This window comes from Phoxinus phoxinus (genome assembly GCF_949152265.1).
Source record: "Phoxinus phoxinus genome assembly, chromosome: 13".
In the NCBI taxonomy this organism is placed as follows: Eukaryota; Metazoa; Chordata; class Actinopteri; order Cypriniformes; family Leuciscidae; genus Phoxinus; species Phoxinus phoxinus.
This window is the reverse complement of record NC_136888.1, coordinates 32,562,903-32,586,062: the sequence shown is the minus strand read 5'-3', so window position 1 is coordinate 32,586,062 and position 23,160 is coordinate 32,562,903. Positions and strand designations below refer to the sequence as shown.

The window sequence follows — 23,160 nt, the reverse complement described above, 5'->3', positions numbered from 1 at the left end:
TCTCGAGTGCTCATGAAACATCTCTGACCACCAACTCTTCATAAATGAAGAGGTTTAACGCATAACTATGGGATTGGATTTGTTGCATATTTCGAAATAAATAGATTACAATCCTCAAATAAGTGTAACAAATAATGAAGTCCACAAATATATGTTATCTATATATAAAAGTATAAATAAAGTAAGTACATTTATAAATATATTTTTATCTCACAAACCATGGTATTTTAGAGTCATCGAGATTGTTTAAAATATTGAATTTATAATTATCTCCGTATTTTCCGTTTTCATTTTAGTTATAGTAATTTTGTTGTGTGTTTTTGTAATTTTTATTAGGTATTGTTTTTTAATGTGTCTCTATATATATATTTTTATTAATTTTTCTAAATGAAAATGAAATGTTGCTTTGGCAAATAGCTGAAATAATGTTTATTTTACATTTTATTTAAATTACCAAAATGTATTTCAAGTAACACATTTTTGTTTGTGGTTTTAGTTTTAATTAACTATAATAACCCTGATCGCAGCACACATTTATGAATCACATCTTATGCATTTATGACTCACTGTACGCATTTGTGGATTTTAAAACATTTCTTTCACACAAATCTCAAGTCAATCAGATAACAATATTTGTAAATCTCATTATAATTATTTGTGAATTCATATACTCCAATAATCTTTTTATTTTTCTATTTTATTAGATTTTACAGTGTTTGTGTTTTTTTACATTTAAAATTCGAACCCCAAAGATAACACAATCGCCAAGCATGCTGCACACTGTTTGTGTAGAGATACACAGTGGCTCTTTATGCCAAAAAATGATGTTCAGTGAACACAACAAAAAAATAAATCAACAACAAGCCTTAATAAAGAACTAATGACTGTTCCAAACCCTGTACCTGCATGCTTCTTTCTGAGTGTGTTGTGAGAGCAGTGAAGCCTCTGGTGCTAATTGTGCAATCCTAAAAGCGGCACCAGAAGAACAGCAGTGTTAAGTGCAGTCGCAACGCTTATGTAATTCACCAACACTCTCTCTTCAGAACGCTGGAAGCCCCGCGGGTCAAATCTGGCTGCTAGTCGACCACGCACATCGATACCAGCCATCAGATTTAACTAACTGCACTAAAGGAAGTTAAAACATCTGAAAGCTCTGCTACTTCAAAGATATTCAATCACAACAGAGCCATTGTTCTGTCTTCTTGGGTGTATTTCTGTACAACCGAGGTTTAGCCTGCAGCTAGCGCATTTTTGGTTCACTGGAGATTTTAGTTTTTTTATGTGTGTGTGTGTGGTTGGGGGGGTAAGAATGACCCTAATGCAAGCATAAACACTTCACTAACACACGATTATTTGTATTTGTCAGGCTTTGTTAAATGTGGTCTCTCTGAACAACATCTACATCGAATGCATGATATTGCAGTGATGTTGAAAAAAACAATCTCTTCTACATTTCTGTCCTCTTATTACTATTTATAACCACACTATTGGTTGTATCTGTACCACAATATTGATATAAAAGCTCTATATTTAGAATACAGGATAATGGCATCATATAATTATAATCTTAATACGCACCGGGAGTTCAGATGGTTCAGGAAGGAAGTCAGCATCTTCTCCGAAGATAAAGTCAGGGGGCAGTTCTGGGTCACTGGCATTAAAGATGATGTCCCCTGCACAAAGAAAAGAGTTAATCACACAGATAATAACTTCATAAACCATATGAAACAAAACACTTCAGAAATAATCAGAGTTCATTTTAATCGAACCAAACATGCCAAGTGTTAGTAGCACACCCATAATTAAAGAGATCTGCACTTTAGATGTCTATTTAATATTCACACATACTACTTATACTTCCATGTAAGCTTTTTATGTAAAAGATAAAGGTTGCATGGATGTTTACCAAAGCAAGATCCTATTAGAGCGAACAATCAATGTCAGTATCAAAGACTGTTTGTGTCCATGGCCTAATGGCACTTGTATTGAGACCCTAGAACTGTAAACTCTCAAAGAGTAATGTTGTACTAATGGACATTAACAAGCCATTAAACAAGCAACATTTTCAGTTATGGGAATATATGTTCTTCTGATATAAATATTGTTGGACAGGTATTTCTATTAGAGGTAAACATTCTGAATGCTGGGATTGATCGGGATTCTTCAATAGCTATGTTTCAATCCAAGTGTTTTTATGCAGATTTTGGGATATTGCATACAAAAATGCAGCATAAATGCGTATAAATAAATAAACGCATGCGATCAATTGAGGCATATAGATCTTTTATCCGAATAAGATGATATGCGCATAAACTATGATGGAAACACATTTACCGAATAAATCCCTCGATCCGCAACAAAAACCTCCCTCAAGAGTGGATGTGATTGGATAACTGGACTAACCAGCGGACCAATCGCATCACAGCATCTTAAATGTTGGTGTGATCATTCTGAAATGCCTGAGTCAAAGTCTGTCATCAGGATGATTTGGTTTAATTCCTCCCAGAAGCATCTGAAGAACGCAAGAGAACATGACAGCGTTTATTGAGTTTAGTCTCTGAGACGCAAGTCATTTATGATGGAGGAAAAAAAGAGCCACAGTTTCTTCCCCGATTTTGTTCTCTTGAACACATGGGATGGAAAAGAAGGTAACAATCTCAAAAGAAGGTACATGAGGTACAACTTCTATACTTCCAAGAAAAATGTGTCCCTTTCCTTTAATCCCAGACAAAGCACATGAACAAGCTTTCATATGCGATACCTTTCAGGGAACAAAGATAGGTACAAAAAAAACCCCTCTCCAGTGCATGTCAAAATACATAGGCTATTTATTTCTTTTTCATTATTAAGCGCCATGGTAACACTTTATTTTACAGTGTCCTTGATACACGTTACATGTATTATTGTAGTAATTTATAATAACTATACTGTAATACTGTAATAACAGTAATTTAAGCATAATCACATTCAACTAACCCTATACCAAACCCTGATCCTAACCCAAACCCTAGTAAGTAGTACATATTGTTAATTAATTTTACTCAGCACTTAACTGTATAATTACAAAGACACCTTAAAATAAAGTGTAACCAGCTTCACTTACACATCAAAAGTTACTACCACACAGTGACAAAGGTTTGCATTGTAAAGGATTGAATATCTGCTAAAATGTGTAATTTTAATACTTTTTTCAAACATCATCATCTACTTGCTCTCATTTAGTCTCATTAATTATTCAAACTATTCATGATACTATTAATGACAACTTCTAACTAAAGCTGTAAAGTTCAGTCTGTGTCACGTGTGTGTTGTATGGCTGCAGAAGATGTGGTACTGGTACTTCTTTGGCTTTCCAGAGCTTAACAATTGGTTGAAATTCCCTTTCGATGTAGTGAATAACCAAATTACCCAAATATCATCCATGTTTCAAGTGACTTTGTTTTTGTAGCTTAGTTCCTCTCAATAACTGAAGATTTCTCCATATCCAAATAATAGGCTACATATTTCTATTTATATACTGTAGCCATTCTGTTTCTATTTTTCTTTCTTTCTTTTCCATGGATAAAAAAACCCAGAGCAAAAACAAACACAAGGCAGTAATTTTCCACAGATGGAGCATAGGGGAAAAAAGCCTGGATGATGTTTGTCATACATCTGTCACATCGTGGAAAAGCTGTTGCTAAATATCTGAAAAGAGATAGCAGTGGAAATGTTGGGCAAATATGCAGCACTTCCCAAATGTACACCCTGAGGGCAGTTGAGGTGGGTACTACTCGAGAAACATCGTACCAGCATTGGCAAACTGTTGTGAGGAGCGGAAAGCCGGAGGACTGGGCGCACTTTCTTAGCATGCAAAACAACAGACAGTCAGCAATCCTGCCAGAGCAATCACAAGTAAACAATCAGCATTCTTCCTGGAAGTACGGCAACAGAAAGAAAGAAAGAAAATGAGAGCAGGCAACAGCTAAGAAATGCATAACCTGTGCAACTCTCTTCACTTTGCCATGCAATGAAGGAAAAGTGGTTTAAACAAAACACTACCTATTCTTATTTAGAAACAGTCAGGGATTTTATTTTATAATATATTGTTATGATTTATATCACCCATTAGCATACAGTAAATAAGATGGTTCACTTGATTGAATGTGTACCATTCAAAATCGAACCAAGAGCAAAGAAACTATTGCAATTGGTCTTCTTGTTTGCATCGCTGTGATTGGAGTGCTGATCCGTTTCATTGTAACCTTGTGTTACGTGTTGATTCTTGTGCAGAACAAATAGAAAAAGACATGTTAAGTTTCATGACAACAGCAGTCCTGAAATCAATTTTACTATCAGTAAATAAGTACATCCGTAAATAAGTAAAGCTGAGCAGTACAAACAGAGCCCGTCTACGGAGAGCCTGGCCACTCCCTATGAAGTCCTATTGTACCGAATTTTGGTTGTAGTTCCACCAGAGTTCCACTGGGGTGCAAAATGCACCATGAGTTCCATGAGTGCAAAATGAATGAGAGTCTATGAGCTAGACGGCTAAATGTGTCTCTTTCACCCGATTGCCGTTGAGAAATCTCAGATTTAATTGTAGGTTTTGCAAGTTCAACATGGGTTATAGGTCGAAAGTTGAATGAACGAGTACTTATGTCCTTTCGATTTCTTACAGGTTGAGTTGTTGTTGCCCATAGCACATAATGAACGCTGATTGGTCAGTGAAGGACTGATTACGACCAGAGATACCGCTTGATGGCATCGTGCCATCCGAAGCGGGACCAGAATGTGTTCTAGCAGAAACTCTTCTAGCACGTGTATTTACCTGTGTCCACTGCGTGTTGAGTGTTTACCTGTGTCCGCTGTGTTGTGTATTTACCTGTGTCCGCTGTGTTGTGTGTTTACCTGTGTCCGCTGTGTTGTGTGTTTACCTGTGTCCGCTGTGTTGTGTGTTTACCTGTGTCCACTGCGTGTTGAGTGTTTACCTGTGTCCGCTGTGTTGTGTATTTACCTGTGTCCGCTGTGTTGTGTGTTTACCTGTGTCCGCTGTGTTGTGTGTTTACCTGTGTCGGCTGTGTTGTGTGTTTACCTGTGTCCGCTGTGTTGTGTCTTTACCTGTGTCCGCTATGTTGTGTTTACCTGTGTCCGCTATGTTGTGAGTTTACCTGTGTCCGCTGTGTTGTGTGTTTACCTGTGTCCGCTGTGTTGTGCGTTTACCTGTGTCCGCTGTGTTGTGTGTTTACCTGTGTCCGCTGTGTTGTGTGTTTACCTGTGTCCGCTATGTTGTGTTTACCTGTGTCCACTGTGTTGTGTGTTTACCTGTGTCCGCTGTGTTGTGTGTTTACCTGTGTCAGCTGTGTTGTGTGTTTACCTGTGTCCGCTGTGTTGTGTGTTTACCTGTGTCCGCTGTGTTGTGTGTTTACCTGTGTCGGCTGTGTTGTGTGTTTACCTGTGTCCGCTGTGTTGTGTCTTTACCTGTGTCCGCTATGTTGTGTTTACCTGTGTCCGCTGTGTTGTGTGTTTACCTGTGTCCGCTGTCTTGTGTGTTTACCTGTGTCCGCTGTGTTGTGTGTTTACCTGTGTCCGCTGTGTTGTGTGTTTACCTGTGTCCGCTGTGTTGTGTGTTTACCTGTGTCCGCTGTGTTGTGTGTTTACCTGTGTCCGCTGTGTTGTGTGTTTACCTGTTTCCGCTGTGTTGTGTGTTTACCTGTGTCTGCTGTGTTGTGTGTTTACCTGTGTCCGCTGTGTTGTGTGTTTACCTGTGTCCGCTGTGTTGTGTGTTTATCTGTGTCCGCTGTGTTGTGTGTTTACCTGTGTCCGCTGTGTTGTGTGTTTACCTGTGTCCGCTGTGTTGTGTGTTTACCTGTGTCCGCTGTGTTGTGTGTTTACCTGTGTCAGCTGTGTTGTGTGTTTACCTGTGTCCGCTGTGTTGTGTGTTTACCTGTGTCCGCTATGTTGTGTTTACCTGTGTCCGCTATGTTGTGTTTACCTGTGTCCGCTGTGTTGTGTGTTTACCTGTGTCCGCTGTGTTGTGTGTTTACCTGTGTCCGCTGTGTTGTGTGTTTACCTGTGTCCGCTGTGTTGTGTGTTTACCTGTGTCCGCTGTGTTGTGTGTTTACCTGTGTCCGCTGTGTTGTGTGTTTACCTGTGTCCGCTGTGTTGTGTGTTTACCTGTGTCCGCTGTGTTGTGTGTTTACCTGTGTCCGCTGTGTTGTGTGTTTACCTGTGTCCGCTGTGTTGTGTGTTTACCTGTGTTCGCTGTGTTGTGTGTTTACCTGTGTCCGCTGTGTTGTGTGTTTACCTGTGTCCGCTATGTTGTGTTTACCTGTGTCCGCTGTGTTGTGTGTTTACCTGTGTCCGCTGTGTTGTGTGTTTACCTGTCTCCGCTGTGTTGTGTGTTTACCTGTGTCCGCTGTGTTGTGTGTTTACCTGTGTCCGCTGTGTTGTGTGTTTACCTGTGTCCGCTGTGTTGTGTGTTTACCTGTGTCCGCTGTGTTGTGTGTTTACCTGTGTCCGCTGTGTTGTGTGTTTACCTGTGTCCACTGTGTTTTGTGTTTACCTGTGTCCGCTGTGTTGTGTGTTTACCTGTGTCCACTGTGTTGTGTGTTTACCTGTGTCTGCTGTGTTGTGTGTTTACCTGTGTCCGCTGTGTTGTGTGTTTACCTGTGTCGGCTGTGTTGTGTGTTTACCTGTGTCGGCTGTGTTGTGTGTTGTGTGTTTACCTGTGTCCGCTGTGTTGTGTGTTTACCTGTGTCCGCTGTGTTGTGTGTTTACCTGTGTCCGCTGTGTTGTGTGTTTACCTGTGTCCACTGTGTTTTGTGTTTACCTGTGTCCACTGTGTTGTGTGTTTACCTGTGTCCACTGTGTTGTGTGTTTACCTGTGTCTGCTGTGTTGTGTGTTTACCTGTGTCCGCTGTGTTGTGTGTTTACCTGTGTCGGCTGTGTTGTGTGTTTACCTGTGTCGGCTGTGTTGTGTGTTTACCTGTGTCGGCCGTGTTGTGTGTTTACCTGTGTCGGCTGTGTTGTGTGTTTACCTGTGTCCGCTGTGTTGTGTGTTTACCTGTGTCCGCTATGTTGTGTTTACCTGTGTCCGCTGTGTTGTGCGTTTACCTGTGTCCGCTGTGTTGTGCGTTTACCTGTGTCCGCTGTGTTGTGCGTTTACCTGTGTCCGCTGTGTTGTGTGTTTACCTGTGTCCGCTGTGTTGTGTGTTTACCTGTGTCCGCTGTGTTGTGTGTTTACCTGTGTCCGCTGTGTTGTGTTTACCTGTGTCCGCTATGTTGTGTTTACCTGTGTCCGCTGTGTTGTGTGTTTACCTGTGTCCGCTATGTTGTGTTTACCTGTGTCCGCTGTGTTGTGTGTTTACCTGTGTCCGCTGTGTTGTGTGTTTACCTGTGTCCGCTGTGTTGTGTCTTTACCTGTGTCTGCTGTGTTGTGTGTTTACCTGTGTCCGCTGTGTTGTGTATTTACCTGTGTCCGCTGTGTTGTGTGTTTACCTGTGTCCGCTGTGTTGTGTGTTTACCTGTGTCCGCTGTGTTGTGTGTTTACCTGTGTCCGCTATGTTGTGTGTTTACAGTGTCCGCTGTGTTGTGTGTTTACCTGTGTCCGCTGTGTTGTGTGTTTACCTGTGTCCGCTGTGTTGTGTGTTTACCTGTGTCCGCTGTGTTGTGTGTTTACCTGTGTCCGCTGTGTTGTGTGTTTACCTGTGTCCGCTGTGTTGTGTGTTTACCTGTGTCCGCTGTGTTGTGTGTTTAGCTGCTCGCATATCAAATGTCTGTGAAGAAGGACCATTACCTTCAACTCTACTTTGCCAAGATAGCCTGGGACAACCGTGACGAACTTCCGGCAAATGTGAGATTTGCTCTGCAAGTCCGTCTGGCCAAGAGCCCATTCAAGGCCATTTCCAATTTTTCCAAATCTAGGCACCAATCACAAACGTTGAAGCGGGCTTTAAACGATGACGATCGCTCTGATTGGTTTTAGGTCTATCCAATTGCGCCCAGAGGCATTTGAGCGACGTCCGTTGGTGACACCCTTTGGAAATGGGCTGTGAATGAACCTTCCCCAGATCCGCTTTTTGTACTAAATTTGATTTTCCATTTTAATTTGCACTTGAGCTCTGACCTTCAGTAAAGGCCACTAATGCAAAAATGTTACATTGCACTTTGATCGTGCGCAACTAAACGCACTGCATTTACCAAAAATGACCAACAAACGCATGTACCAAAAATGACCAACAACCAAACTTCCTCATTAACCAACCCTCATTCATTTTGTCTTATAATTCTCCGGATCAGACACACATTAAATCACAATATAATGAATAAGTCGATAGCCATAAAGCTCCAAAAGGAGGAGAGCTTCACAGAGTAACCTCAATTGCTCACTGCCAGTGCCTACATGATCAACTCCAGCTCCGAGAAATGTGTTCATATGTGGCCTCCGTGAAAAACTGCTTGAGTGTTTGAGTGTCTCATGACTCAGAGCTATAACAGGAACTCCCAATTAAGATCATTGCCAAGTTATAATTACTATCCAACCTCATTAAACATCACTGAGCTGTGGTACTTGAAAGCATTTCAGATAAAACCTCTAAAAGCTCTTCTCAGAAGCTTGTTTCCAAATCAAAAGAATTGTACTTCCAGTGCACCGCCATTACAAATCTTGAAGAATCTGTGTAAAACATTGCATTGGCCTAACATTTGCAAAATGTTCATAGTGTAACAAGCTGCATTGCACGACCCTTTAAAGAAAGTAGTTCTGCCAGTTCATGGGGAAATGAAGACCCCGATGTTCAATTTAGTAATTGATTGTATTGTACACTGTAAAAAAATGCTGGGTTGTTTTCAACCCATGCTGAATCAAATATGGGCAAACCCAACCATTGGTTAACATTTTTAAATACAATTTTAAACCCAACGGTTAGGTTTGTCCATATTTGACCCAAACATGGGTTGAAAAACAACCCAGCATTTTTTTTAGAGTGTACAATACAATCAATTACAAAATAAAGCTAATAAACAGAAGGTAATACTTTTTAGGCCTGGGCTCCCACATGCTGTGATGCTCATGTCAAGTAAACTGAGAATCAATATTTTATTGTTTAAAATAGAGATCATGATTCTGAATAGACAACTAAACAAAATAACATGTAATTTACTCGAGGTCCTGACAAAATGTTAGTTACTGCAGTCTATTTAAAAAATATTTAATTGATTTGAATATATATATTTTTTAAATCAGGTTGAATGAATGAATCAATGATTAATAAATACTTCACTTGTTTCATAGTCTCGCGAAGCCGGACCTTCAGACTGACGGCAGAAGTTCTGGACTATCGCAGCTTTTCTTGGTCAAGGGCCGCTTGACTGACATGTAACGCCACCAATCACAGTTTGTTTTGTTCCGCGTCATGTTTAGGGGGCGTGACAATGTAATGTTGACGTCTCTACAATAACAGACTGGCGTGCATCTAATAAATGATTAATTCAAGAACGTTGTGCAAGTTTACAGCAATAATGGAGCCGCGAACTTCACATACTCTTGAAATATTGCTAATCCTAATCCATATGCATCAATGTTTGTATCCAAACTATAAACTTTTATCCCAGTACTTCTGTAGCAAATTTGAATTGTTGTAAGACAGTAATAATGATACTGTGTGGTTGAAAAGACTGTTTGTGACATGACAACTACTCTCTGAATCTGAATAGCTGTGATCGTACTCGTCAAAGGTTTAATAGACATGGCCGAATCACTGTCATTTTAGGAATAAAATCATGCGGGTGCTTGAACAGAGATCGAGATCTTTTAACGATTAATTGTGCAACTCTATTCGGCAAGTCTCTATTATATTCTCATAGCAATATTAGTATGGCGCTCCTCTGTTCAGGATCAATAAAGTATCATTTATGACTGTACAACAAACCTATTCGACAACTTACCCGGGAACTTGGCGAATCGAGTAAGCAGTGTTATTTTAATATTGGTCATATAGTTATTGTTCAGATTTTTTATTTTTATATATATTTCGTACACTTTACTTTTGTATTTAATATTTTATATTAAGTTTTAGCTTTTGTTTTTACTTTATTTAGTTTTTGTTATTTTAGAACTCCAACCCTAAAACTATAACGAATATGAGAAATGTTGCTTTGGAAACTACCTGAATTTTTTTTTTTTTTTTTTGTTAACAATAATAACCCTGTGTGTATGGATTAATCTGATGTCCTTTTAGGACCCCACTGAACCAAAATGGTAGAAACATTCTTCAAAATATCTTCTTTTGTGTTCCACATAAGTGTTATGAAATATGAATATGTGAAACAGTATGCGGGTGAGTAAAAGATGACATAAATTTCATACTATTCGTTTAAGTACAAATGATAGTGATGTTTGCCTTAGCAAGATTGAGATACTAAATTACTAACATGATTCTCATGAACTCAAATACACTCCGCTCATTAAATACAAAATATCACCTCAGCTTTAATAAGGTTTTAATCAATCACTACATAGCACTTTGATGACAAATTCCAGAGCTGAAGTTTATAAGAACATGTCAGAAATTAAAAACAGAGCTACCACAGTGCTTTGCACTTTACTGTTTTTCACATTCCAATCCTTTCTACAGTTTTCTGTAGGTAATGAGTATAAAACAACAACATGATTTATCACTGTGTGTGGTTTGAAAATGCAATAAATCAATAACGCGTCACTACACATTACTAAGGGCCACACATGCCGAAATAGTGTTTATTTCCGCATGTCAGGCAAGAACTTCGTAGGCTGCAGGAACAACTATTGCAAACCACTATTTCATATATGATCTCTGATCTGATCATACTCTAGAAGAGAACTACTACTTACATTTGAGAGTCTCTCCAGCATAAGGAATATGAAGTTTAAATCTGTCACAGCAAGGACCAGGCATTAGTGATGTGCAGCTAAAGGGAAACGAGAGAAAAGAGAAGAAAAAACGGTCAATGACACTTCGATAACTTGGCATGATTTTGAGGCACTTTCGAGTGTTCAATATGCCCTTCTGAAGATGTCCATCTTTATTCATTTGTACATGTGAAGTACATTTACACCACCGGTCAAAAGGTTTGGAATAAGTAGGATTTTTTTTTAAAGTCTGCATTTATTTTATCAAAAATACAATACAAACAGTAATATTGTGAAATATTACTGCCATTTAAAATGTTTTTAAACTGTTTTCTACTTTAATATATTTTAAAATTTAATTTATTCCTATTTCTATTTATTTATTTATAAAGGGACCATTAATTGGTTAATGTTAAACAATAAATATTTTCATTTCATGCATTGTACCGGATTTAGCCAAAAGCTAATTTTCATCCGTAGTCCCCAGGCAGGTCAACACAAACATAGTATTACACAGACAATACGTATGTGTTCACATACAATAAAAACATACATACACACACATACTATCAGGGCCACAAAATAAAAAACAATAAATATATAACCATAAATTTATTATAAATATATTGACCATAAATAAATCAATCAATTAAACTGTAACAATCTCAATGTTTACATAGTAGGTTAGATTTTAAAAAAGTTTTAAAGTTTAAGATTTTAACTTCAATTTAAAAAGACCATGAGCTTTACACCCTTTTATATCCTGTGATCAAAGCTGAATTTTCAGCATCATTACTTACATCAGTGTCACATGATCCTTCAGAAATCATTCTAATATGCTGATTTGGTGAAACTCGGCCAATCGTGAAACAGCGGTGTGATCATCAGAGATTTGGGGCAACTGAAGCACATGACCCTGCTGTTCTCGTTAACTTTAATGGCACACGTGATCGTAACGCGCCAGTGGCACCGAACAAACTTTCTATCCAGAATGCATTGCGTTTGATCGGCCTGCGCACTGTCGGGTTAAGTCACCTCAAACTCACCTCATGACACAAGAAACTACGTAACCAATTAAAACAAGTTATGATGATATACTGTATAGTTAATATAGTTGTGAATAGTTAATAATTGTATGTATTTGACTACATTAATTAAGACTACATGAAAAGGGTCTGCAATAATCGTAAAGGCCCTGAACTGTAAAGCTCAGCGAGCGATAGAAAATTACTTTTTCAACACACATATTGCACTGCAGTTCCTTTTACATAAAGGGCCCTATCTTGCACCCAGCGCAATTGACTTTGAACACCGACGCATGTATCATTCCTATTTTGCACCCGCGCACAGCGGACTTTTCCCTCCACAGACGCACGTCGGTAAATTAGGGAATGAACTTGCGCTCGCGGGGGCGGTTCAGCGCAAAGAGAAGGCGTGTTCCGGCGCAAAACTTCCATGGTGCTATTTTCCAGTTTTAGAAAGTAATTGCGCTACTGACCAAGAAAAAAACAGTCTAAAGACAGTGGCGCGTTGCGCGTTAGTGATATGGTATTTTAACGGCGCGTGCTTGGCCATAATGTAGTGTGTTAACGCGCATCCACTTTGATTCTCTAATATAAACAGACGCAGCAGTTTTCATTTTTGCAAATCATACATTATTACAAGGAAAAATATTAACACACGAGGGAAATCATTGTTGTGTTCGTGAAGATGTGAAAAAGATCTATCTAGATAAAAAAAAATAAAAAATCTAGATTAGGCTACACATTTACCCAAATTATATGTCTGTTTAACCGAAGCTAATTTGGGCAAGCAAATTAATTAAGCCCAATGTCACTTCTCTGTGTTTTACGGCCCTGACGAGAACGTCGGCCTCCTCGGCTGTGAACTGCTCCTGGCGTGCGCCTGGCAAACCCGCCGTTATAATAGCAATCCGCCGTGGAACAAGCGCGTCTGCTCTTAAAGGGAATGTGAGAGGACGCTCTGATTGGTTTATTTCACGTTACGCCCAAACCACACCTATGAATAATGAAGCTACTTCAGACCAACCCCTTTTAGATTTGCGCCGGGCGCAAGAGTCGTGTATCCCGCCGGGAAAATAGCAACAGCGCCGGGATCCGCCCACAAAGTTACTTGCGCATTGCGCTTTGACACTTGCGTTTCAGATCGTTAAAGGTGCCCTAGAATGTGTTGAAATAATATTTTAATTTTGTCCCTGATATCTACATAGAGGGTTTGTGGCTTAAAAAGCCATTTAAAATGTCCAGAAAAGGTTTTACAGGTCAATTTCCAACCCTATAAATTGGCCCTAGAATGAAATGGTCTGTTTTTACCTTATTTGGAAGGGTCATGAATAGTAATGAGGAGTTCTGCTCTGATTGGCTCTTTCACTGCAAGCGTCAATGGCAGAGGAGAAAACCCGCGTAATATCAAAATACTACTGTTATCGTGTCACGAAATGTAATTCTAAGAGTGTTTCAGTCGAGAATGTAGTTGTTTAAAGGTCAAATCTGTGGTTTATTTATAAAGATAGCGCCTATTTGAAAAATATATCTGACGTTTTCGGAGTTGTGAGATCCAGGCGATCACCGGGCGTTCAGCGCTCATTAACCCCGACTGGAACAACTTTTCCTCGGCTAGTGCTTCTGATGTTTGCCGCTGGCTCTGGTGTCTCTAGTCTAGTGGTTAAACATGAGATATTATTTGTCTTGTGTACATCTAACGGGCGATCTTTGGTCTCATTAATCTATAATTTGTTCCATGGCAACTCGTTTTGGCTGAGGGCAAAGTGAAGTTTCATAATTGTATATATTTAGGCTATTTAACTTGAGCTATAGGCTATTTTAAGCTGACTTATGTTTGACTAAATTGTTTGCTTTATTTATTTTTATTTACTTATACTTTTATACTGGATATCAGATCATTAAAACTGACATTTAACAAAAAGAGTCAATTGTGTAATTTTATTTTAGGCTGACAGTTATATATTTTAAAATATATATAATATTTTTTATATTTATTTTATTATACATTCTCTTCACTGTACATGTATAATAAAATAAAATGACACAACCCCGTCTCTGTTTTTTAAATGTCAGTTTTAATGTTCAATAATGTTTCATAAAAGAAGCAGGGTTGCGTTTTATATTTCGTGTTGTTATAAATATATGCAGTGAAGATAATCAATGTACACGTTGCCTGAACCACATTTGTGTGGCCATTTAATGTGTTAAAGATTTTTTTTTTTTAAATGAAAAGAGGCAGAGTGTTGTTTTATACCATATTTCGTTTTTGTTGCCTAAAATATACAAAAATAGATAACCGGAGTAGCCAGAGCGTGCTGAGTGACGCGATCAAGAACGCCGCTGTCCCATTTGCAGAATAACCGGACTTGCGTCCTCTCGTCCTCGGGAGTTCGTTCTCCTAAGTCGAACTTGGCTAGTCTGAACTACCAAGGACGCAAGTCCGAAGTTTGCGTACTTTGTATTGAGAAACGGCCTCGGTGTACAACCGTATATGTTTGAGCCGGTTTCAGACGACGATGCAGAGTTTGAGGAACAAGCGGTTGTTTATAGAATGCAAATGGACGTTTCGGAGTGTTAAGTTTATTCATTATTTTCAGTACGAACTTAACAGTCACGTCATTGTGTGTGTGTATGTGCGTTCGTTCGTTCGTTCGTGCGTGCGTGTGTGTGTGTCTGTGTGCGTGTGTGTGTGTGCGATCACCTGCGCAGCGCAGTTCTGTGTAGCACCGTATCTCTGAAAGGGCTTGGCTTATGCAAATTTTGGAGGCGTACATATTAATGATCCCATCGGTTACGTCACAGTAGGTGTTATGTGGAGATTCGCCCGTTTTTCAGGGGTGTTTTTCAAAAACGAGATTTAAACAAGAAGGAGAAAACAATGGTGTTTGAAACTCACTGTATGTCATGTCCATGTACTAAACTATTGTTATTTAACTATGGCAAGTTAAATTCAATTTCACATTCTAGGGCACCTTTAAAATAGGGCCCAAAGTGTTGATATTATTTTTAATCTAGATGTTTAAAGAAGTGGTGTTCTACAAGCTGAAGCTCCTGATTGATCAATTCTGAAAAGTCCCCTCAGCTTTCTGTCATTCGGATTGAGCAATTGTGATAAGATTTTAATTCAAAAGTAGGCTATTTTAGTTGTATTAGATATTAGTCATATTCATCAACAAATACATTGTTCCCTAAAAGTTATCACTTTTTGCATAGTTCCCAGAACACTCACCCAGTCTTGAGGTCAGTGATCCGGACACAGTATATCGTACTTTTTACTCCAGTACATTTCTGTCGAGGTCCTTATAGAAAGTAGTAACGTCAGTCAGGCGATGATTTATTTATTTATTTTTTTCATCTCTAAAACGTTTTTTTTTGTTGTTGTTTTTTCAGGTGACAGACAGCCTATCAGTAATCACTCTTAGGGTCACGTGACGTGTCGTGAAGTTCAGCGATTTCCCTTAATTTTCTTTGGATTTTTTACAAACCACCTGATTCAAATGTGCATTAATGGATACACATAGATGTGCAGTTCTTTAGTTGGGGTGGTAGGAGTGTTAAATAAAAAAATATGAAGTTGACTTTGACTATGGCTGTCTATTTCTATAGGTTTTAAAACATTCTCCAAGCTCTTAATTCCACAGATACTAATAACAGTTAGGTGTATTTACTAGGTTGCTTCAGAGACATACTGTACTGTAATTATTACATACAACAATGCAATAATAATAAAACAATGCATTGACATTTGCTTTTGATACTTAAAAAAACGAGTACTTCTGCACTTTTTTCCAACTCCCCTAGAGTTAAACAGTTTTACCGTTTTCGAATCCATTCAGCCGATCTCCGGGTCTGGCGGCAGCACTTTTAGCATAGCTTAGCATAGATCATTGAATCTGATTAGACCGTTAGCATCTCTCTCAAAAAAATGACCAAAGAGTTTTGATATTTTTCCTGTTTAAACCTTGACTCTTCTGTAGTTACATCGTGTACTAAGACCGACAGAAAATGAAAGGTTGCGATTTTCTAGGCCAATATGACTAGGAACTATAATCTCATTCCTGCGTAATAATCAAGGAACTGCTGCCGTCCCAGCAGCGCAATGATATTACACAGCGCCTGAAAATAGTCCCCAGCTCGGTAACTTCCAACATGACCGGCACTAAGTTTGTAATATCATTGCGCAAGAAAAATATCGAAACTCTTTGGTCATTTTTTTGAGAGAGATGCTAACGGTCTAATAAGATTCAATCATCTATGCTAAGCTATGCTAAAAGTGCTACCGCCAGACCCGGAGATCGGCTGAATTGATTCGAAAACGGTAAAACTGTTTAACTCTAGAGGAGTTGGAAAATGAGCCTATTTCCAAAAAAAAGTGGAGTGTTCCTTTAAGTAAAAATCGGTCTTTACAACGTTTAGTAGTAACGTCAGTCAGGGGATGAATTTTTTTTTTTTTTTTTACGTTATTGTTTTTTTTCCAGTTATCACTCTTAGGGTCACGTGACGTGACGTGTCGTGAAGTTCAGCAATTTCCCTTCATTTTCTTTGGATTTTTTTACAAACCACCTGATTCAAATGTGCATGAATGGATACACATAGATGTGCAGTTCTTTAGTTGGGGTGGTAGGAGTGTTAAATAAAAAAATATGAAGATGATTATGGGTGTCTTTTTTGTCAATTTAGTTGTTTAATTTCTATAGGTTTTATAACATTCTCCAAACTCTTAATTCCACAGATATTAATAACAGTTAGGTGTATTTACTAGGTTGCTTCAGAGGCATACGGTACTGTAATTATTACATACAACAATGTCAAGTCAAGTCAAGTCATCTTTATTTATATAGCGCTTTTAACAATGTAGATTTAGCAGCTTTACAGAGATAAACGGATAACTTAAGGTAACAGAGATTGTTTTGGCTTTATAGCGGTTCTTGAATAATGTTATTTTCCAGCTAAAGTTAGTTTTGATTGATTCACTTCCGTCGCAACAATCATTTGTTATTAAATTAGGGGCCGCTAAGACGACACCGTTCTCTCGACACAGACTTCAAACGTGAACCTGTGAGAAACGCTGATGGCACTCACGTGCGCATCAAGAATATTTCTATAGTTATGTGCATTTGAATATATGTGCGCAGGTTTGTAATTCCCTACAAACCAAGCCTTAACAAACTACTTGTCTGGCCTGAAAATTTTGTATACAGAATGTTATCACTTCGGGGTATATACACGAAACTGAAACTATCCCGACAACGGGTACAAGGCAAGTGGTAAAGGGATCCTCCATAGGGAGAGAGTTGGCACTTCAACAATAATACAACAATGCATTGAAATTTACTTTTGATCCTTAAAAAAACTAGTACTTCTATACTTTTACTTAAGTAAAAATCGGTCTTTACAACTTTTACTTGTAACGGAGTAATACTTGACCAGTAGTATCTGTACTTTCACTCAAGTAAGGAAGTTGTGTACTTCGTCCACCTCTGCCCAGAACACTCACCCAGTCTTGAGGTCAGTGATCCGGAGACAGCCAGAAGAGTCTAACCCGACCCGTCCGTTGCGCACCACAGTGCAGAGTAAAGGCCGGAGCTCCGGAGAGATCCGGCTCAGCGCCGCTTCTGGAGACAGACTGTTCATCTTCCACACAAAAGATCAGACACCATCACAATACATACTTTTAGATGTTCATTCATTGTGAGTGTTTTCCATGAGTTATAGCGCCACAGTGTAAACCAGGAGTGTGAACGTCTGGCCCTCGAGTTTAGCTCCAACTCTGATCAAACTCGCCTGAACAAGATCATCAAGGTGTTCAGGATAACTGGAGAGCTACAGAGAGTTGAGTTTGATCAGGGATGGAGGGCCAAGTTGCAAACCCTGGTCTATTCTGTCCCGTCACAGTTTCATACGCCAAAAATTATTTCTTCTCTTCTTATAATGACATAAAAGACCTCTAATCTTTGGAAAAGCATGTGTCCATCAAACTTACATCGAAATCATATGACTATATATTACTGTCTTAAGGCCCGTTCACACCAAGGACAATAACTATAACGATAACAATAAAGATATAGTTCTAAAAATTGTTCTAAATATAAAAGAATAGAAGAGTTCACTCATACCACAACTATAGAGCTGGTAAGTCCCGCCCCCTCCGTAAAACCCCGCTCGACCTCAAAGTTGAAAAAGCGTCAATGCAAGTGAATGGGAGAAAATAATTATTTTCTGGTCCCGTTTAAATTGTGCCATGTTCCAGCGGGGTTTTACGGAGGGGCGGGACTTACCAGCTCTATAACAATAACGGCACTGAGAAACGATTTTCTGTTGAACGATAAAAACATTGACAGCCAATCAGAATTGATTCTGCTTTAAAGAGCTTGAGCATTTAAAGCGGCGGGCGACAAAACTAAAGCACACACTCCAAATAAACAGAACAATACTGTGAGTTGGCGTGGACATTAATATAGTTTTCTTTATAGTTATCATCCTTTGTGTGAACAGGACTTTAGGGATAATAATATTACTATTATTTGTATTATTATATTTTAATTGATTGGCTTCCTAAAAACACCAGTGTGAAGACTGAGACTATTACAACTAAAATGCAACTGACAGTAGCCATTGACTTGCATAGTAGGATATGGAAGTCAGTGGTTACCATCCACTGTTTGGTTACCAACATTCGTCAAAATATATATTTTTTGTGAGTGTGTTTAGCAGAAGAAATCAATATGGGTTTGGAACAACTTGAGGGTGAGTAAATGATGACAGCATTTTTTTTTTTTTTTGGTGAACTATCCCTTTAAATAAGAGATGTAAAAAACAGTAACGTTATAGGCTGTATTGTCCTTGTTGACACTAATTAATAAATGGATTCCGACAGTATGAAATAAATAAATCTTGTTTAGGCAGGAAACGTAAATAAAGTCATCAGCGTGATATTCAGCTGAGTTAAAACACATTATTATCTTGAAACACATTAATAACACTGATTATATTTACTAATACTGTCGAGCAGCTGCAATGACACACAAAACAACAACACTACCACAACACACGTGGATGAGTGAGTCAAAGAATGTGTGTTTGTTGTATAGTTTGATTTGATTTTGTGTATTCAGTTTGTTTAGAGCTGCAAATATATGCTAACAGACTGGCTAGCATGCTAATCCTGCACTATGAGCGAGTTTCTTTATGCTAATTATGTTTCTTTCTCTATCAAAGAAGTCGTTTCGATCAAGTACATTTTCGTAAGTAACAAATGCCTTTTCAGTACCTTTTAAATGTAATGTAGAACAACTTTTGAGTATGAACTCATTCCTCACTTCCGCTGTTGTTATTGAGACTTGTTTGTGGATGTTTATCAATATGCCTGATAGTTTTACCACGGCTTTACTAAATGACTTACGTGAATAATGCGTGTATGTGTTCAATAGTATACTTTATTAAACATAGATACATTTTCTACGTGCTAACAATGTTTAGTCTCGTTTGAAAGCATAAATCCTTAATTTTAAAGACAGGCGAATAGTGGGACAACTCAAATGGGCTTGTGTCTCGTCACATGTGTTTCTGTGCTGTCAGACGTGAGTACAAAGTTCTGCTTTGGCAGGTTAGATATCGCTTTATTCAGTGGACAAATAGGTAAACAATATTATTATGTACCAAATGATTTTAAATGCTAATTAATTATACACTTGAAATTATTTAATGTGATATTGCATGAATTCTTGTGAACGAGATTATTAATCAAGCATCAGAATCAGAATGAGCTTTATTGCAAAGTATGTTCACACACACACACACACACACACACACACAAGGAATTTGTCTTGGTGACAGGAGCTTCCAGTGCAGAAGCACAGAAATGAATTATAACAATAATATGAGAAACAATAATTTTTATTATGCAATATAATACAGTATTATAAATATAGAGGATATATATATATATATATATATATATATATATATATATATATATATATATATATATTTGTTTTAATAAATGTACATATATGTATATCATATACACTGAATAACATGCACTCAGAATTTGCTAGTCAATTTCATAAACAATTTCAAAGAAACAGCATAAAAGACTTTTAATTAATCGAGAAATTGTGAAGTAGAAAACTTAAATATTTTTATTTTATTATAATAGTTTTATTTACAGCTTTAGACATATTTTTTCCAGTGTAGATATTAGACGGTGCTAAAGATTAAGTAGACTTTGTAGAATTAATAGAAAAATAATGAATGCCCAGCTAAACAAGCCTAGATAAACAGTTTTGTAAAAATCCTTTAAACATTTTCATGCAATGTCTCTGATTGTAAATAAAATACACTTCTTAACTCCTTTATCAACCTAACTAGATATTGTTATGCCAAACACTGCACATTTTATTTCTGCAGGAACTAATAATGACTTTATTTAGTCAGATTGTCAAATTATTCTGACTGAATCTTATTTTCATGACAATATTTTCTCTTTAGACATCCATGAAATAATAAAGCCATGATGAAATAATTTTGATCACATGCGACTCTCTTTGTTCGTTTTATCGTGCGGAGAGGATCATATCTAAGTCTGCACAGCAAATACTTGAAGCTATTCAAACCATTAAGACTGATTTGAATCTAAATATGCAGAAAACGCAGCCTGGACTTCAGTTATTTTGAGAAAATGTAGGCTGTTCCTCCGCCAGCGGCAGGCTTTCACAGTCCCCTGAGGCCCACTGGGAGATTTGAGCAGATTAACACTCCACTATTCACATACGTTGCCTACACGCGAGGGATTGAATTAATGAAGGATTTCCATGGTTGTTGTCAATCACATGATCCAGTCCTGAAATAATCATCCACATTAGAGTAGGCATGTTTAGTGTGGAGCGTAACTACTGATGTTTAAGCATTTAATTGTTGTTCTCTGAAATGTAATCTATGAAATATATGTAAATAATGTCAAATAATCTGATGTCGTAGTTTTTTTAATATTCAGTCTAAATGTTGTTATTGTTAATGTCATCAGGTCATGCCTGCAGACGTGAGTGTTGTAGTGGTGGGATCTTGTATGACTGACTTAGTAAGGTAAGTTATCAAAGTATTCAGTGTCATAGTGAACCAGATACGGGGCAAATATGTGCCACATGTTTAAAATATGGGGGCAAAAATGCCTTTGTAAGGCATTCCTCTGTTCTGATGAACAACAAAAGCAGTGATTGCAGCAAAATCTACAGTGATAATGAACAATAGAGATCCATGTAATCATACGGTATGCACCTGACCCATGCATTCTAGAAGAGCATTTGTTCCAATATAATTTTTTTACATTATATACAAATACATTTGAGTAGACATTATATAAAAAAAAAAAAAAAAAAAAAAAAATAATATGATATTTTAACATGTCACATTGTTTTTTGTTTACTGTATAGTTAGAAAAAAACATGCCTTCATAAAAAAATTTTTTTATGAATAATAAATAATACAATTTCATAATTTTCATGTGCCCAACCACTGTCCTCATGCTCAATTTCATGCTTAATGCACACAATGAACAATAGAGATCCATGTAATCATACTGTATGCACCTGACCCATGCATTCTAGAAGAGCATTTGTTCCAATATAAAATGTTGCATTACCGGTATATACAAATACATTTGAGTAGACATTATATGCAAAAAAATATTTTTTTCAAATAATATATGTCACATTGTTTTTTCTTTTTGCTGTATAGTTAGAAAAAAAACATGCCTTCATAAAAAAATATATTTTATGAATAATAAATAATAAAATATCATAATTTTCATGTGCCCAACCACTGTCCTCATGCTCAATTTCATGCTTAACTTATAATTTACATTCAACAAATCTCCCCTCTGTTATGAACGTAAAGCTGAGACCTTACATATTTTACTAAACAATGATTTCATGCTCATGTGACCGACTCTCACACTCATCGTCGCTGTGCTGGGGAACATATTCCACTTGCAGAAGGCAGACTTTAAGGTTTTAAAATAACTCAGGAAGGAATTAGTCCTTCCAGCAGGAACCAAATAAGGTCCAACAAAGGCAGATTTGGGGAACTGCCTTCTGTTCTGCCAGCTCTGTCTATTATTAATATTTCCACAGGGAACTGATTCACTCGCTGGTCATATTTGCCGCTGGCAGTTTTTTGTCCTGTCATCATCACCGGCTGCAGTGTTTTCAGCACAGGTGCACCTTTTGCCTGGAATACGGCGTAAACTTGCAGCTGTGCAAACTAGTAAACTTTCACCTTGCAGACACCCTGAGTTTTTATATTTACAGTGTCATTTATTACTTTGATGTCAAAGCTGAATTTTCAGCATCATTATTCCAGTCTTCAGTGTCACATGATCCTTCAGAAATCATTTTAATATGATGATATGGGGTTCAGGTTTAACATTTCTGATGATTATCAATGATGAAAACAGTTCATATTTTGTGGAAACCAGGATACATGTGTTTTCAGGATTTAAAGGAGTTCAAATGTTTTTTTGTTTTTTTTTTCATCAATTTAATGTATTCTTTCTGCAGTAAAGTAATGATTTCTTAAAATAATAATTCAAAATCATTACTGACCCCATATATTTGAACAGTATAGTGTATATATACAGTAAATATGCCCCAAGTCTCTGTGTTATATGTATAATTTTATAATATTATACATATAATTATATGTATGTATATATATATATATATATATATATATATATATATATTGGGGTCCTCTTTTAATGTCAATGGGGTTTTTCTTTTAAATAAAGGTCCAATTGTTTATATATATTAAAAAAAATATATAAAAAAACAGCCAAACCTTATTAAACCTTTTTTCACTTTTTATTATTTGAGGTATCATATAGTTGGCGCAGGACAAGGTATGCCACATTTGAATAATCCAGGTTAGGTGTTTGTTCAGAAGAGGAAATGTTTTTTAAAGAGCGAGGTTATCCAGAGACAGCATTTTCCTTTCCATACATAACTAAATCATATTCATTTCTTTCTTTGTCATACCCAAGTATTCAAAACAAACTACCCCTTATGGGAAAAAAAAAAAGTTCCAATTGCTCATATACGTTACTATTAAAAACATCCAGTCATCAATGTTGGCCTTTGAACAGGAGAGATTGCATCAATTAGGCAATAGTTCTGATGGGAAGTGTGTGTTTGTTTTTTTGGAGGGTGGCTGACACATTTCACCCATCAAAGTGCTATGCATGGCTTTGAAGTGTAAAATCCAGTTTTC

The 23,160-nt window shown here is 37.4% G+C and overlaps 2 protein-coding genes across 8 annotated transcripts in view; one reads left to right on the top strand and one right to left on the bottom strand.

The window, feature by feature from the left end:
• babam2 (BRISC and BRCA1 A complex member 2) overlaps window positions 1-19,448 on the bottom strand; it is a 102,645-nt gene extending 83,197 nt beyond the window's left edge. The window contains exons 1-5 of one of the 2 annotated variants that reach the window (XM_079632326.1): window positions 18,485-19,259; window positions 18,174-18,265; window positions 17,393-18,016; window positions 10,853-10,929; window positions 1,579-1,673 (exon numbers count right to left, since the gene is read on the bottom strand). In XM_079632326.1, the coding sequence (XP_079488452.1) occupies window positions 1,579-1,673; window positions 10,853-10,929; window positions 17,393-17,529 (309 nt within the window). In that variant the 5' untranslated portion in view covers window positions 17,530-18,016; window positions 18,174-18,265; window positions 18,485-19,259. Of the gene's footprint in view, window positions 1-1,578; window positions 1,674-10,852; window positions 10,930-17,392; window positions 18,017-18,173; window positions 18,266-18,484 lie in introns of both variants that reach the window. The other variant, XM_079632325.1, reaches the window with a different exon arrangement.
• The window catches only part of rbks (ribokinase), a 39,017-nt gene continuing 34,389 nt past the window's right edge, over window positions 18,533-23,160 (top strand). Inside the window, exons 1-3 of one of the 6 annotated variants that reach the window (XM_079632329.1) lie at window positions 18,558-18,642; window positions 19,114-19,139; window positions 20,921-20,979. In XM_079632329.1, coding sequence (XP_079488455.1) covers window positions 18,621-18,642; window positions 19,114-19,139; window positions 20,921-20,979 — 107 coding nt within the window. In that variant the 5' untranslated portion in view covers window positions 18,558-18,620. Of the gene's footprint in view, window positions 18,643-18,936; window positions 18,956-19,052; window positions 19,140-19,425; window positions 19,534-20,920; window positions 20,980-23,160 lie in introns of those variants that run through there. The other 5 variants (XM_079632328.1, XM_079632332.1, XM_079632327.1 and 2 more) reach the window with 5 other exon arrangements.